The sequence below is a fragment of the Bipolaris maydis genome, assembly GCF_028858645.1.
Source record: "Bipolaris maydis strain C4 unplaced genomic scaffold PSV08scaffold_13, whole genome shotgun sequence".
Taxonomy (NCBI): Eukaryota; Fungi; Ascomycota; class Dothideomycetes; order Pleosporales; family Pleosporaceae; genus Bipolaris; species Bipolaris maydis.
The window spans coordinates 1138287-1155066 of NW_027093869.1; the positions used below are offsets into that span (position 1 = coordinate 1138287).

The window sequence follows — 16780 nt, forward strand, 5'->3', positions numbered from 1 at the left end:
GAGAGGCAACATTAGCGGCGGAGGAGATCTCTACTGGGATTGGCAGCTTACACGACAGACTTGGCCTCAGACAAGATGAACCAACGCCAGGAGTGCGACTAGGAGAACACCGCATTGTCGTTCCAGTACCTAATTAGAATGGATTGGCAAGAGTGATGAGATTAGTGAAACTAACGGCTAACCAGATATGGCGGATGTATATCGGATCGCCGCTACGACTCAATACCACTCTAGACGAAACATCGGTGTAAGGAGGCGATTGAATTCTAAGTCTTTGACATGGTGAGTGGCTTCTTAATTGTTATCGCTGAAGTTAGAAAGCAGAGCCAGTAGCGGATCTTTTGTGCAGTCAGCACCCACATCCCACATAATGTCACTGACTATTCCCATTGGCCCACTGGACAGTTGGTTTTCTTCAAAGCCAAATCCCTCGTAGTCACTCGTAGATTATTAGGACCCCAATGAGCGCCCTGTGACTGGGCATCATCGCCCCGATACCGCTTCTACGTATTAAGCGTAATGGAGTCGATCCAACAGGCGGCTCGACGGCTGGCTCATGAGCTGGACTATGTCTACGCTGCGTATATTGTTTTAGAAAAAGAATCGACATACGAGGAACTTTGAACTTTGCTACTTACGAAAGCTCTAATGTGTTGGTAGCAGCACCTCAATCATGACACTAATACTGTGAGCGAGATGGCAATACGGCTAGGGTATGTGGCTTGTGCTACCATTAAGAAACGCGCTAAAGGCAGAAGCAAACTCTTTGCAAATTTGTGTCTTCGGTTCTCCCAAGATGTGGTGGGAAAAGTAGTGGGCCCCGTACCAGCGTGTGATCTCATTTACAAAGAACTTGTTAACAGTGTCGATGTATGCAAGGCCGATGTCGAGCCGAACGCCGACCTCGAGAGACTCGAAGACGAGCATGCTATCGGGCCGCGCGCGTAGCGCCTCAAACACGAAAAGCGCAAACTCAACGACCGCGGATGCCCTTTTCACTCGGTTCAGTCGCGATAAAAACTTGGAACTCGCATTTAGGGAGCGACGGAATGCGTTCTTGGTGGAACCAATGTGCCGAAACATCAGCACTTTCTAGATACTTGCGGCTTTCGCTTTCTTTGTGGTTTCTTTCCCCAGCATTTGACTCTCTGGGATGCGGCTCCCAACGCTTGCGCCTCTCGGTAACAGGTAAGTTGACGTTGCTCTCCACGCTCCCGCACATCGACGTGTGTAGCGCAGCCACTCTTGGTTCTGTTATGTACTGTTTGCTCCTCGTTCTCAAGCAAGCACCGGGAATGACCATAACATGTCTTGGGCCGATAGGAGAACCTACCTGGGGATGACTTGGCTATATCGTCTAAGGCTCGGATGTCTCCTAACTTGTCTCTCTCCTGCCGCGCTTCGTGCTCATTCGGATAAACACGGAAGGACGTTGGATGAATGTGTTTTAGCAGGCGTACTTCACTGTAGATTTCGTCGAGGCTGGGGTTGATAGGCTCGTTGGTGGTCCAGTGCAGAAACAAAACACTGCGCTCATTGTTTTCATCTGTGCAGGAGCTGTAGAGCAGCTGTCCCAGAAGCTGTTGCTCTAGCCAGTCCCATGTATATCTCTCGACAGGAAACGCCTTCTCTGCTTGCACTTCAGTGGCTAGAAACGTGACCAGACCCTGATGTATATAGTGGCCTGCATTGCTCTCTGAGATGACAGTGTTGTTCAAGGTCATATTACGGGCTTTTGTTAGCCAGGGATCGTGACCCAGGATCCCGTGATCATCAAAGAAAACCTGAATGGCGAGACTAGCAGTTTCTCCCAGTGCGTTTTTCGTCCAGGAAAGTAACCCATATCAGCTTCTGATATGGCTCTGGTGCGTCGAGGGAAGACGGGGGCGCTCGTGTTTGCGAAGGTAATGGAAATTGGCCTGTTGCTTCGAGATTGCCACACCGAATCCCAGAAGATTCTACCTCTTTACGCCTCTTGTTTTGTTGAGTTGTCTTTATCGTACGATGTGTGGCACACCATTTCTTGCCTGCTTCAGGTTTCTTGTCACATACGGGATTGGCAGTGCATTCCCCGTTCCGGCCGCGGTCCTGTAGTCGCTTGCGACACTTGTTTTATGGATTCTCTTTCATTTTTCCTTTTAACTGTAGGGAGCGTATGATAGCATGTGAAGCGGGATGCGAGGCGGAACGCGAGGCGGGCCCTGAGGCGGGCTGAGGCGGGCTCTGAGGCGGGCTGAGGCGGGCTGAGGCGGGCTGAGGCGGGGAGGTGATGGAGCTAATACTATTATTGTACTAGTAGAGCGTTGTGAGCCAATCATAGCCGTTGAAATCTTTAGCGGCTCGCTAAACTTGCCTTAACCGAGATAGCTTTTGCAAGGCACTTTTGTTACTCCCGCGTACTACGAGGTGTTTCGCCGATAGGCACAAAATGTATCAGTCAGAATGAATTGAGCCGAATCCTTGAGTTACCCAAGGTTCAGATAGAACTAATTATATAGTCTATGCACGTGACTGTGGATTCATTGGCGCGAGGGTTGGCCTTCCTGAGCCTCCAGTTCAGAGCATCGTGACGGTTACGCCTACTTACTCTATTAACCTAACTGCAAAAGCCATGCAACTACTTACAACCTACCATATTTGCACCTGCGATAATCCTGTCTTGGACTTTCAAATTGCTGTAATCGTGCCAAGTCACTTTATATTGGCTTAACGAGTCCCAAGATTTCGCTCTTGAGCGGTATCTTGATGCTATCGACAATGTTGACTTTGATATTCATCGTGAAACAGTTGAGTAACAGGTGAAACCGCTCCTTAGGGTTACGCATATAGGTATACATGAAGTTGCGCCTAAGGTTGGCAAGCTTTCGACACGACGATGGCTTGCTGGGCCAATAGCGACGATAGCACCTCCCACGACAGCTCAAATTCGATAATCTCTGACTGGAGAGTGCTTTAATGATATTCCATGAGTTCATAAGGCTGTAGGACTTAGTTGCTGTATTTTTTATATCTATTTGGCTCAAATTGACCATTAGAATATGTTGTTACCATTGGAGCGATCATAATTGTTGAGGTGATAAGTACGTAGGCTCTTACAGAGCATGGGCAATCTTATTGAAGTTCTGCTACAGCAGTTGTCGGATCTGAGTAAACTTTTCTTTCTTACACGTCCATGCGATTTCATACAGCCTTTCGCTACACCACGCTCTAACCGCGCTTTTTGCAACGACTAACTCTTTTTATGATCGTTATAATAGCCCCTGTTTTCACCTTTCACTACATGAACGTCCTGCTGTCGCGAGGGGACCGTGGTTAGACTTAATTTATTAGCTTGTACATGTAAAGATTAGTGTATATATACGTACTGTACGCACTTGACCACTGGCTCTCCGATGCGCTCTCCATTCAAAGTTTTTAGTCCTTCCTGCTCTCGATATACACGGTCGAACACTGTTTCCCGGTCTTGAAGGAGATTTCCATACCTGCTGTAGAACTGAAGTCCGCTTGTTCGGAAACTTTCCACGGTCGACCATTCGTCACCCAGCTGTAGATAAAGAGAAGGTTGTTGACAAGAAGCAGTTGTGCAATTCTCCACCACGCCGGTGTCCACGATGATATACAGTGAACGATCCAAGTATACTCCTTGGTTTTCGTCCCAACAAAGACCGTTGAATGGAATAAGTACTGCATCCCTCAGAGAGAGGCAGACTGTAGATGCGAAAACGCCATAGAAACTATACTGGAGACGGCTGGTCAGGGCATCCTTCACATCCTTTACTGGTATTGTTAAGTGTTCCCATTTGAGTCGGTAATAGCGAGGATATCTATGCTTCCTGCAACGGTATTCTTGGTAGAGGCCGTGGGTGGGTAGCCTTATACTCGTGGCGGCCATCTCGGAAAGAAAGTAGATTGAGAAGAGTTAGTACTGGGCTGTGGTGTCCAGACTGCCATGTCTTGGGCGCATGTTCTACTCTTATATATAGCAGTGCAAACCAGAACAGGTTCTTAGCAGCATGCATACAGGTGGAAGGGCACGCTCCTGCACTACTAACTATGGGACGAAATCCTTTGAGCGACGTACGCCGAGACGAAGGGGCACAAGATCTACTTGGCATGCTCTATGATTGGATTATCTAGTAAGTACACAAGGTCTAAACGGCCATGCTTGTCGTTTGGGCCGCTTCATACCAAGGGCTCGCTGTCTCAATAGAATGGTCTACGACAGCCATCGGTGGGCTGAAGCGTGCCCCTTCTGAGCTTGGCACGCTTTCTGGGTTAGTAGCGTGGCACCCGGTGGGCAAAATAATCGATACTGTGGAGTACCTAGTAGTACTAGTTCAGCCGATGCAACACCATCAGCCCCATCAAAATATCCACCCATTCTTTTCAACACGTGGTATCTCCACCACCATGACAGCCCTCGCAAAAGTGATTGCGGCAATCGATTCTCAAAATGCAGAAGGTCAACTTTCGTACCGCGCAGCTGCAAAAAGGTTTGGTGCTGAGCTTACAACATTGACGCGCGGGCACCAAAACAAAACAGTCGCGAGCTGCAGCTGCCAAAAAAACGTCAGCTGCTCACTCCACCACAAAAATCCGAGCTTGTAAAATGTATAGGAAAAAACCATCAGAATGTGGCCTAACACCTTCCCGAGCGATATGTAGCATTCGTAAGGTGTAGGCTAATTGTGTAACTATAACTATTCCTTCCCCTGTGAATTACATGTATAAGTAAGCATTAAACTTGCTGCCCTGATTACTTGATTGAACTGCAATACGTAGTAATCGAGATGAAGTGAATGTAACTGCAGAGCTATGAGCACTGCGTATCGGACGCATCTATGCTTATATTCAAGGTTAACAAATCCGCCTAGATCGAAGATTGCAGCGTGCGATCGCGACTGTCTGCCATGCCAAATCGTGGAGCGTTCCAAAGCTATCGGACAACTACGCGAACCGAAAAGACCCAGTACATACTTATCAGTATTAGCGCCAAGACTGTAGTAGTCTAGCTCCGAGGATCTGCTTGCCCGCCTCCAATGTGTGCAACCAATTCCACCATCTGCAGTTTTGTACAGTCGTTCGCGACTGCGGTCTCGCCTCCGCGTCCCAAAAGTTAGATCATTACTGTACGATTGAAGATTGACCAATCATGTCGATTGTCCTGTGGCTGACATGTTGCGCTAAACTATTGACGGAAGATAAGGCTGTTCAAAACCGCTGCGCAGCTGCGTCGAAGGGCGAGGCTGCAACTGCGAACGGCTGTATTGCAAGCCTTCAGGTTTCATCGTTACTCTGCAGCTTGCTAACAAGGATCAAAACATTATGATAGCCTTGGCGGTGGCGACGGCAGTGATAACGGAGGTGAGCAGCGTGATACTTTCGAGACAGACCAGAGATTGAACCGTGCGGCCGGATTAGGCTGATTTGACGCTTTCATGTTTGCAGTTACGTACTTGCATTAGTGTCAGGTTCTTTTAAGCAAACGCGAAAACGCTCACCTCCCCGCCTCCCTCCCCCCGGCAAAACGCTTATCTCGATGATCCTGCTCACATTGTGTTGGCTCTGATTGTTTGCGTCACGCTAACACGTGTTCGACGAAGCGGCAGGTTGTGTTGGGTGTGATGACGACGAGGCAACGATCAAGGTCTACCGTACCTCCAACTTCCAAGGGCAAGCTCGCCTGTGTTCAGATTGCTTGCGCCAAGGCAAACATCTCACTCGACAAGGGCGGCAAGGCCAGCGACACTTTTGAGTTCAACCTACCAAGGCAGAACATCAGCCGGTATATGATGACCAAAATCTTGGCTGTGGTATATTCCAGCTGTTGGAGCATTGATGTGCCAGGCTGCGAGAGAGGTGCAGAACAGTGCATACGACATGATTTTTTGGCTAAGGAAGAGCTCATGGTCATGACGCCCTCACCACAATCTCCGCTTTGTCAACTGAATATGCGCAACACCACAACGGTGCCGGGTCGAAAAGCTCGACTACAATTGAAGTCGCAATCGCTTCCACGGAAGAGACACAGAGTTTTGCATCACCCGGATGCGCAACATGGACGTCCTTCTACATGGCCGCGGCTGCAAACGGCGTCCGCTACTTCCCACATCACCGATACTTGAGTTGCCTCAACGACATGCTCAGCTCCCGTTGCGACCCGCCCTGCCTCAACAGCAAATTAGCCAACCACCAGTTGTTTTGCCATGCCTGATCTATGATGTGGAGCCAACCAGAAAACAGACAAAGCCGTTGCGAAGAGTTGCCAAAAACGCAACCCTCCGACCCACGGGGTAAACATTGGTAGGTAATGTGAAAAGCACACCACTTCCTCTATTCAGCGGTTCCGTTCCTGCTGACCGTAAGGTGGCCTCTCACTAGTATGAACTATGATGGACGCATGCCATAGTGGATCTTATCCTCAAAGTGCTCTGCTTCCAAAGGATATCGGTCATAGGCCAGGCGAGAATCAAGTTCCCATTTGAACAGAGATGTAGGATATGATGTAAACGCACGACTTGTGTCGACTACATAAATTCTATACGCAACTGGAGTTTCAGACACGAAGCCTTCCGCATCGTAGAAGCTGGTTGGTCACTATTTCCCGACATCTTAACTAAACGTGGATGGCTAGAATATACATCGACTAGTTGTAGCAGTATTTATATAATAACAAGCAACCATGTCGTCTCGGCGAGCCTATGTGTGCGCTCGCCGTACGTTCCAAATCAGCATGTGCGGGGATGGTCAGTCAAATCGCGAGTCAGCCAAGTGTCTAACTATATAGAGCCTAAGTTTTGAGCCTCAGAGAGAGAATGCTTGGTGCACGGTCAAGAAGTTAACATCAAATTGACGAATGAAAATGCGTTAATATGAGACACAAGACAGCTCATGACTGCATTGGACCTGAGACTTGGTCGGTGTATAGTAGATATAGGCACGGTGGAACAGAAAGCTAGCCCAATGAAGTGTAAGCTTGCCAAAAAAGCGATACGAGCTAATTAGTTACTTTTGGGTTTCAGAGCTCCTCCAATGAGTCTTGTTCTTCATCCGTGTATCATCGCGGTCTTTTACGGGTTGTAGACTCAGTTTTGGCCTTAGTCTCAACAGGGCGAAAAGGATGACAACACATGATGACCTTACGGCTTACGATTCTATCCTTTATAAGATGACATGCTTCGCCCTATTCTATTCACGATGTTTATACTATGGAACAATCTCTTTTGTTCCGGCTCCCGCGTGAGCTACGCGATGAGATTTACAAGTACGCGCTGTATCATGCTGGGGGGCTCCTTTACACCATCGGCAAAAACGGTGTGGGGAGGCTTTGTAGAAAGGCAAGGAACAACTCGAGCCGCAAGAGCGTGCTCGCAAAACTTTACGACCGCTCACGTCGCATCGCAAAGGCGCAGGCACAGCGCCATGGTATCGACTACAATCAACTAAAGCATGTGTGCAGACAGCTTCGTGATGAATCGTCTGCGTTGAGTCCCCACGGTAACGTGGTATTTACGAAGGGCTCTTCGACAATGAATGCGTTCGAGCAGTGCCTAATCCTTTTCCAACAATTTCCAAAGGTCCGATCAGTTGCAATTAAGTGTTGTGAATCCTTTGCAAGTGAGTCATCCCAGGGCAAACTCTTTGAGACTATCCAAAAGTGTGCGGGTCACGCTCGTGTCTCCGTTAGGGTCCACATCCCTCACTGGTCTCTCGCAGATCCAGACTTTATCTTCCGCGGACTTTTCTATTTATACTCGCTTCGAAACGATGCTACACTCGTGTCTCGTCTTGCAAGAGTCTCCCCCGTGACGTATCTGTCCAATTCTGCCTCGGAGATACTAACAGTGGACCGGCCGATACCAAAGAATGTCCGATTCTATCCATGGAACGACACGTTCGATCAGCAATTATTCGAGCAAATTCGTCAGAAGCAACTCCTTTTTGAGCACCCCCAAACCCAGGCAGCTATCGGGAACATAGAAGGCCTTGCCCGCGCCTGGATCGAGAACGGGTTGTAGGGACTGTACCACCATCTCTCTGCACTAAAATGATGCTTGGTTGGAGCAGTCTGCATTAGTGTAGTTTTTTATGAAGAGTGCAATTGTCCTTATGGGTGGATTCATGTACTGAAAGCTTCCAACTAACATTAGTCAGTGCAGGCCACTGTGCTTCTGACAAGCGCCTAAACAAGGCACATATCAATGACAGATAGAGCCCCTCACTCAGAAAGTGATTAGTCGGATAAACCAATTCGTATATACCGGCAAAGATTGTGTTGCTTCGTCAACCACAAACTTAGCTTGCTTTCAAAACTGAATATTATACCGCCCTCTAACTAGCAGCAAAGAGAACGGAATGCTGACTTGATTCAAGAATGTGATCGAGAACGACTGGGAAAGACTAACTAAGTAGTTAACATTAGAGCGGTTTCATTTGCTTAGCACTACACGGAACTGTGTAGGCATAGCCCATTTCAGCTTTTTTTTCTTAAGTCTTGCATACTTTGTAGAGTCGAGGATAGAGTAAGTTTGTTGTACTTAGGTCTACTCTCGTATCATATCAAAGTCTTTCTCTTAACGTCCATCCCTGAGACCCGGGACGCACCCCGAGACGAGACGGTTTTGCACTTCGGGTTGGCGGGTGGGGTAAGGCGCTTACAGGCGAGTTGAGTGTGCCACAGTATGTGGGCATGTAACATGAAGCGAGGGTCGATGCCCCGCACCTAGTAGTACGTAACGTTATGCCAGTAATCCACCCACCGAAAGCACACCTGTCTTTGACCCCTGGTATTTCGAGGATTATGACTCAAGTTGCTTCGGCGACTCATATCTGGGCCGCTTGGTGCTATCCGAAAAAATTGATTTGTCGCCACGTCGCTGACGATCTTGGTACTGATCCATCCACGTTGAAGTGAGGTGAAACACGTCCTCAGTCCATCGCCCAGGCTAAGTATCAGAATCTCGACCTAAATCAGGGACAGAAGCTGATCTATGGCATAAGCCAACATCTTTGCAACTAACTACTTACTATCTTGGCACTATCTGGCTAGTAAAAGGACGCAATGGAAGCTATGAACCTGCACAGCCACAATAGTCAACTTCTTATCACACGCTACTCGTATTTTAAGTGCGGGGTCAATCTTGCACTAGACACATTTGAAGACTGCTTCGATCTTAAGTACCGACCAAATGTGGCAATCAGGCATGGGCAAGCGCGCGACAACCGCCACAATGGTGTGGTGACTTCATATACCTATAGGAACATGCAGAAACCCAGATCAGTTGGTTCGTCACCCTAGCAGACTTCTAGGCGTCAAGCGCTATGCTGTATAGCATGGGCTTGGATTTGGACATAATTGAAGGCTTGACTGTGCACGGCGCGTAGGCGTCAACGACGACGTAATTTTTGTATTTTAAAGTATAGAAATAGGCTAAAGAAGGCTAAGAAGCTATGGACAGAAGATTGTAGATTATTCACAGGCGCTTGGAAGATTATAATTCCTTAATCTCAAAGTACCTGGTGTTCGTCTCGCGACGGGGTGCGTCTCGTGACTTAGGGATGGACGTTAGACTATTTCTTGTCCCATGTAGGCCAGGCTGCTGGGGTCAATTCTGTTTGATATTCGGAGATGGAAGATAGATGCCAAATCAACCGTACAACCTGGAAGAGGAATGGCTATCTTACGAAAATAGAACTATCAAAGGCTCACCACCAGGCTTACTACCATGCCAGTTACATAACCGTGAATGTCTCGAAGGGACTTTGAGACGCCAGGTGAGTTCGATCTAACTTAATGTCAAGATTTCCTCTGCAGAACCATCTAGAAACTGTAGGAGACCTACCCAAGTGCGCAATAATACCGCAGCGGACGTTTATAAAGGTCCTAACTATATAGAGATTATCATTCACCGATTTGCATAGAATAACTAGCGGCAAACAGCATGACGTAGGTAGTGCAGTTTGATGATCAACCATGAAAAATCAATTTTGTATAACTATTGTATGTGAGATGGAAGACCATTACAAATGGGAGGGTTCTGAATGAAGTGAATGTAGAAATATCCTACGGTGCATGTATTCAAGGCCATCTCTCTGGACTTCATATTTGATTGGGAACGATTTCGTTTAACCCTAGTCTAGACATATCGACTGAAGGTGGAAGCCCTAACAAAAGATCGCTCGTCATCTTGGCTCTTCCCATAGAATTCACCATTCCATCACCATCATGTCCTGTGTTGAGGAACAGGCTCCTTATAGTCGACAATGCTCGTTTTACTTCTGAATTTTCCGTAGTAGTGTCACCTTCAAAGCCCAGCAGACTCCATTCAATGTTAGTAATGATTGGGTGCACAGATGTAGATAGTGACCTGTAGCACCTTTGGACATCATAGAGTTGATATGGACAGCCCCTTATAAATACGAACGTGCAGATAGTCGAACTGAGCGAGGACTAGGAAAAGACTATTAAGGTTGCTTGCTAATACATAAACAGCGCAATCTACAGCACCATTGTATTCGAGCGCGTAGATGCCGCCAACGCAGTATAGACAATTCGGAAACAAGCTTTCCCTCGCCTTCGTGTACATGCCCAAACTCTATCCTCTTCTCCTAAGTGATATCTGGCACACTAAATCCAGACTCTCTGCCCTAATTAAGCGCACTATGAACCTCGTTGAAGTCGTCGCGCCAAACTTGCCCATCTTGCGCATGGACCTTGAAATCCTTAGGAAGGTTCAGCAGCAGCAGGGTCTTGGGTAAGGTTACAGAGACTCAAAGAGTGGACGCAGCCAGAGGGTAATGTCTCGTGGATTTTGCTGGATTTAGTACAAGTCAAACTTAATTCCTAAAAAATGTCCTCAACTTGTTGCACTATGAAATGGTCGTTCTGTTTGATTGGAACCTTAGACGGAGCCAGTGGGACTTGTGAGCGAACAGTGCATTTTATCTATTCGTTAAATCAATAAAATCTATAGACAATGGTAAAGAAATTGTAGGGTCATAACTCGACACGTCCCTATCTCTTGGAACTATAGACCTCTATGCAACTATGTGCATCGTTAGGGGACTCTAAAAATAAAAACCAAACTCCTTCTGCTCAACTTTTTAGATCCAGGGTAGTAATCTTGCATATTTCCTTGAGGTCATTGATGAGCAGCAGCACGGGGCTCTTCTTCAATCGTTTCAATGAGCTTCATGCCCAGTTCGTAAAAAACCCCTTCTGGACACTAATCGCAGTATGGCGCTAAAGCTCCCATGAATGTCGATGAACGCTACGTAGGGTTATGGAACACTGACTCGCGTTAGTTTGATTCCCCTAGGGATCTCTGGCGGTATTATAGAAAGTGCTCTTGGGCGACTCGGCAATGCGTAGTTCGTCCAGTAGAAGATGATGATATAGCGACTGCCCTCCACGCAGTTTCCAGATGAGCTTCAAGAATTCCAATTGGACGTCTCGAACAAACGGTTCTGTTGAGTAAAATTTGTCAATGTCAGTCAGACAACAGGCTATTTTGACCAATTTTTCGATCTGCAGTTCTATCAGCTAATGATCGAGCTCACAGATAAGGTAAAACGGTGCAAGTGTAGGATGTGCATGAACGACTAGGGGCGAAGCTAGGTGGGGCGTGGACATTAGAGTTAGAAGTTGGCTAGCGCGGGTCTAGTAAGATCATGATATGACAAGGATCTCAGCACGAGAAGGAAGAGCTGGAGCGGGCGTGAACTCCAATGCTATGATAGGAACAAGCAAGCAAAAGAAAATGAATCTACTTACCAAGTCGACGCGATAGACGTCTATGAATTGTTGTGAGAACTGGTTAAATATGGCGAGGAGATCGCGGGCAATCGTGATCGGGTATTCGAATGTAAGCGGCGCGTCTTTGGAGACGCTACTTAGAACCTTGTGACGGAAACTGAGCTCCCAGATCTGTAACCTCAGCCATTGCTGAGTGATACAGATTTGCGCCTCGTAGCGCTCGAAAGATGCAGGAACAGCCTCTGAAAGGCACTTATGCAAATCTAATATGTATACATCGTTCACACTTATCGCTGTCTTGTGCCGCAAGTCGATAACAGTGTTATCAATGATTTGAAACATGTTGATCATGATGTTCAATCTAACTGAAATGAAAGGACCGAAGGTCATTCCAGCTGATTGGGGAAGGTTTATGGTGGGATGTAATGTGACACGTCGGTGTTTGCGTAGAGCGTAGGTTCTGGTAAGTTATCAGAAGATGAAGTAAAATGTAAAAAAGTTCCCAGAGCAGGTGGAAATACCGTTCAGCAATGAACAAAAGCCAGTAGAGGGCACGTGTTTCGGGTGCATCCAAGGAATCGTGTTTATAGGTCTCCTCATTGTGCATACCCAGAATTTGCGCGTATCGTATAGCTTCTTGGAGATACATCCAGGCTTTGTCCTCTTGCTCCAGTCCAAAGTAGCAGCCACTGTAAAACCACGAGGTAAGCACGCTCATGTGCGTGGGGGCCTTCTGGTGGTCGTAGCCTTGTCGCTCGCGGACTGATTCTTCCAAGAGTCTCTGACCGATATCGAAATTTGACATGTGAGCCATCTCTAGAGAGAGCACGTTGGTAGGTGGGTTGTAGTTGGCCTTAACTATGACGTATGCACACAGTGCAGCAATTATACAGTACGATTCAGTGAAGCTTTCCATGTAATAGACTGCTGCCAGCGCCCTTTCGCGGTGCAGGACGGGCTCTGAGAAGTAGACATGGCTGAAGAAGTATTCTATGCAGCTATTGATGAGAGCAAGGGGTAACAACAACCCTTGAGTGTGATCAAGTGTGGCAGGATTTGAGTATCCGCCACAGTTGAGAGCGGTTGAGTGACCGGCAGCGAGCTGATCGTCGGGCTGATTTTTGCGAAGTTCACGGAGGACTTTGCCGCGACTGCCCTTACTAGGGCCTTTCTGTTGCGGGATGGTATTGTATGTGCATGAAAGGCCAGCAGAATTACAATTTTTGCAATCCGTGATTCCTGGGACGCACTTAACTTTTCTGCGGCGGCAGCTGTACAGGTCGACAGTGTGAGTGTGGGAGCATCGATGTTGAGTGTACGGACGGTACGTACCTATCGCATGCTCGCTTAGCCAGAGCCTTCGTGTGGTTTTCAGCCATTGGCTTTACTTTATTCTGTCACAAGAAGAGATGTCAGTAGCTTGAAGGAAGTGAAGGTCTCTAAGTATCGAATATATACCCATTTTACAGGTCGATTGGATGAAGAAAAGAACCGGGATAAGGCAAAAAGGGGGAACGGCAACGTGAGCAAGGAGTCCAAACTGCACAGCTTGGCTAGGATCAACCATCCTTCCACCCGTCTCATCGCATCCTAGACCTCAAGCCGCACAAGCCGCACATGCCACCTGCTCCTGCACATCCTAAAACATCCTAGGTTCTTCATGCTAACCGAGACAACAAGTAGTCCGTCTTCGATGATGACTGGCCATTAATCAACATAGATATTTCCGGAGTGTAGGGGGAAGGAGACAAGCCAAAGTGGGCGGAGTAGGGCAAATATAGCAGGAACCAGGGCTATTCAAAGGATTTCCTGTAGCCGGTGCATTATTTTTCCATCAGAAAAGACAAGGAGTTGAGGTTGAAAAGGAAGCTGCTTGGGTGGAGCTATCTTACCTTTTTCAATGGATTTCATATGATAGATCTAGTCTTTGTTCATCTATTGCTAATTCTGACTGCATTATCCACTCTCTGACTGCTATTTCACAACACGACTCCCATGAGCTCTTTTGTGGTGTGTTGTCTTTTTGTTTCCACCTTGGCCTCATCGAAAGCCGCTAAAACCCACCAAGCATCACATGCTGATTTTTGACTCTATATGTTGTAACATAAACATGCACCAATACGCTAGAGACACCGATTAGATTGCACAGTTGTCCACTGTTTTTCATGTTCGTCACATGCTGAGTCTCTTACCACGATTTGAACCACTAAACCCAACCCAATTTACTCCCTGGCAGTCAGCTAGATCCACATAACAGTAGTGGTGTATCTTTTTCCAATGCATCGCCTAGTAGGGATGTGCCTGAGTCCCAATGCATGCTGGCGGTAGGACTGGGAGCACGGGCACGAGTGGCATCCTCGGGAAGGGAAACGTCTCCGCGGCAGAGCACAGACACCAACGGGTTAGCCCATACAAGTGGTAACTTGCTGCCTTCGACCTCACCTGCCCCCTTGGTATACCGGCAACGTCCCATATCCCCTGTTTAGGCCCCCAAGTTCGTCTGTCTACCTACTCCCACAAGCGCAGGCAACAATCGCCACATGGACTGTGCGGAACTCAACTGCGCATCTGGTCGTCACAGTGCGCTGCTAGTCTCTCAAAGCAGCCCTTGCATACCCTTGGTGTCATGCGATACAAGCTGTGTGATCCTTCAAGCCATGCTTGCGTCTTGTGTCTGTCCAAACTTTTAGCGAGGCGGGCACGCCAACTATATGCGAAGTAGGCATAGAAGAGGCAGAGATGCCAAGCCTTCCAGAACTTCTGACGTGGACTCGGTCCTATCGGCAGCTTTTCTTGGGCTTTACCTGACCCCTGAGCATTGCTGTAACTCGAGCGATGGAAGAGAACAGATTGGGATTGGGTATCAAGACGAGGGCGACAGTGATGGAATAGCCATGATGTATAGGCAGGTGACTTCATCTGGTCACACGACTAGAACCTTGTCACCTTATTTCAGCTGCCATACCCTTTCTGCCTTGTTTGCTTTGTTTGCCTTGTTTGCCTTGTTTGCCTTTTTTGCCTTTTTTGCCTTATCAGCTTTGCTGGCCATGACAAAGCTCATCTTAGCCTCATCCCAATGTAGTGACGTGTGAATGTTTAGATTGTCTAATCTTAAGGCCAGAAGGGCTTGGATGCACATGTGAGAGTCAGGAGGTACATGTACCTTGCATCGGCTCGGGCTCAATGATTGCACTTAAGTGGGTTTGTTATACAGCATTGGTAGTAATGTCTTATTCCTTTATTCTTGATCTATTAGTTCGAGTGAAGAACATCACGACCCCTTCGTACATAAATTCTCAGATATTTGTACACTCGCTCAGTTACCCTAGTCTCTTACACAAGCACGGATACCAAGAAGGTTTACTTTGTTAACTATATTACTTGTTAGCTTCTGTCTCATACTCCTAAACTACTACATGCTTCCCTAAGTTCATCCCCTGTTTCGAGTGTGAGTGCGAACATCTGTCTTGTCCTCCCGCTGTGATTCGATTTTAACATTAGTTAAGCTAAAGGTCCCATCATGGACACCATCAAACGGGTCCGCCCGACAAGCGACGACGAAGAACCATGGAAAGGCCTAGAGTTCAATCAACGATTTGGCTCCGACAGATTATATGACGAGCTCAAAAAAAAATACCCCCAATATACATGTCTACGGCAGAGACAGCATGCAGCTGTAATTGCGTTTCTGCAACAAGAACTCCAAGTCATGGCGAAAAAGGAAGCAGCTTTAGAAGCATCTGCTCCCAAACAAGGTGAAGAGAATTCTATATCCCTTCTTCAGGGTGTAGAAAAGTCACCGCAACCAGCTATGGGTGTCCACTACTCTGGGAGAAAATCTGCGAACGCGATGTTGCCCAAAGAGCCTGCTGCTGTGTCAAGCACGGAGCACGGGCTATACGTTACTTTCAATCTATCAAACCAGCCTATGGAGTTTCCCCATAAAAGAAGGAAGATGAATCCCACAGAGAAAGCTTCATACAAAAGAACTAGGGCGAAGGGGGCCTGTGATAGTTGCAAGCGTCAAAAAGTTAAGGTGGATATTCTCTATTTACCAGACACTGATACAAGTATATATAAGACTCACAAGGTACAGTGTACACACAACAGTGGTGCGGCAACTGAATCGCTGGATTCGGAAGCTCCCAACAGCACAAAGCAAAGGTTAGTTACCTTGACTGTTAAGAGAAAATTCTCATGTCAGATAGTTCACCGATTCCCGATGCGAAAGCATCCAAATCCGATGCAATAGTCTAGCATGAGCCCTAGATTTGACAGGCGCGATCCTCAAGGAACTATAAAAGAAGCATCGTACTTAGCGGCGAGACTTCGCTTAAGTAGTACTATCCCCAGGCTAGTTTGGATTTGTATATTGTCAAGTGCTAGCCGATGACTGCAGACACGCGAAGGACTTTCCCGATTTTTTGATCCTCTTGAAGGATCAAATTCGACCTAGCAATTAGTTCAGTCACGAAAAGTGGCCCATATTGTACGTTGTACATCGCACTAAGAAATGCGCAAAAAGTCCTAATGTGAAATACAAGAATTCGCAGATATGATGAATCGAGGAAAGTAAGAAACACGAGAGGAGATGCAGAACATTGGAAAGGTGGTGAGGAGCTTGAGGCGCAGAAATAACGGAGAAAGCAGTTCCCAACGAAGGGTCAATTCGATAGTACAGATGATGTAGCAATGAATGTTGCTTAAAGCAACAACTTGATAAGTTTTCGAATTGTTCCTCAGCTGTATTCTTATTCCTTGTTTCATCGAGGTAGACGTGAGCAGATCCACTAGCCAAGTCTTTCAGGTTAAGTTCGAGATCAGGCGGGCGTGATATAAAAATCTGCATATTATAGATATTTGGATCCAGATAAGAATTGCATTCATATACTTAGTTGGCTGCTCTCTTGAGGTTAGCCAGATAATACTTGTCATCTAGCGTTATCACGGCACGCTTGTTTAAATGCAAGGTGAACATGTAATCCCAGAACTCGATCTTGGAAAATACATCCTTTTTTTGGAATA

At 47.0% G+C, this 16780-nt stretch overlaps 5 protein-coding genes across 5 annotated transcripts; 2 read left to right on the forward strand and 3 right to left on the reverse strand.

Moving 5' to 3' along the window:
- Positions 1-436: 436 nt before the first annotated feature.
- Positions 437-1724, reverse strand: PSV08DRAFT_250780 (uncharacterized protein; the record flags this gene model as incomplete). Its single annotated transcript, XM_066092418.1, has 4 exons — positions 437-577; positions 639-645; positions 764-1020; positions 1101-1724. 4 exons carry the CDS (start codon positions 1722-1724, stop codon positions 437-439), a joined length of 1029 nt encoding a protein of 342 aa, XP_065948464.1.
- Positions 1725-7208: 5484 nt separating this feature from the next.
- Positions 7209-8018, forward strand: PSV08DRAFT_187201 (uncharacterized protein; the record flags this gene model as incomplete). The annotated part of the gene is made up of 1 exon (XM_066091965.1): positions 7209-8018. One exon carries the CDS (start codon positions 7209-7211, stop codon positions 8016-8018), a length of 810 nt encoding a protein of 269 aa, XP_065948465.1.
- A 3296-nt stretch (positions 8019-11314) lies between these two features.
- Positions 11315-13134, reverse strand: PSV08DRAFT_380101 (uncharacterized protein; the record flags this gene model as incomplete). Its single annotated transcript, XM_066093385.1, has 4 exons — positions 11315-11527; positions 11774-12215; positions 12277-13014; positions 13088-13134. The coding sequence occupies 4 exons, from the start codon at positions 13132-13134 to the stop codon at positions 11315-11317; spliced, it is 1440 nt and encodes a 479-aa protein (XP_065948466.1).
- An 857-nt stretch (positions 13135-13991) lies between these two features.
- Positions 13992-14894, reverse strand: PSV08DRAFT_373743 (uncharacterized protein; the record flags this gene model as incomplete). The annotated part of the gene is made up of 4 exons (XM_066093253.1): positions 13992-14233; positions 14264-14315; positions 14372-14686; positions 14721-14894. 4 exons carry the CDS (start codon positions 14892-14894, stop codon positions 13992-13994), a joined length of 783 nt encoding a protein of 260 aa, XP_065948467.1.
- Positions 14895-15275: 381 nt separating this feature from the next.
- Positions 15276-16007, forward strand: PSV08DRAFT_373744 (uncharacterized protein; the record flags this gene model as incomplete). Its single annotated transcript, XM_066093254.1, has 1 exon — positions 15276-16007. One exon carries the CDS (start codon positions 15276-15278, stop codon positions 16005-16007), a length of 732 nt encoding a protein of 243 aa, XP_065948468.1.
- Positions 16008-16780: the final 773 nt, after the last annotated feature.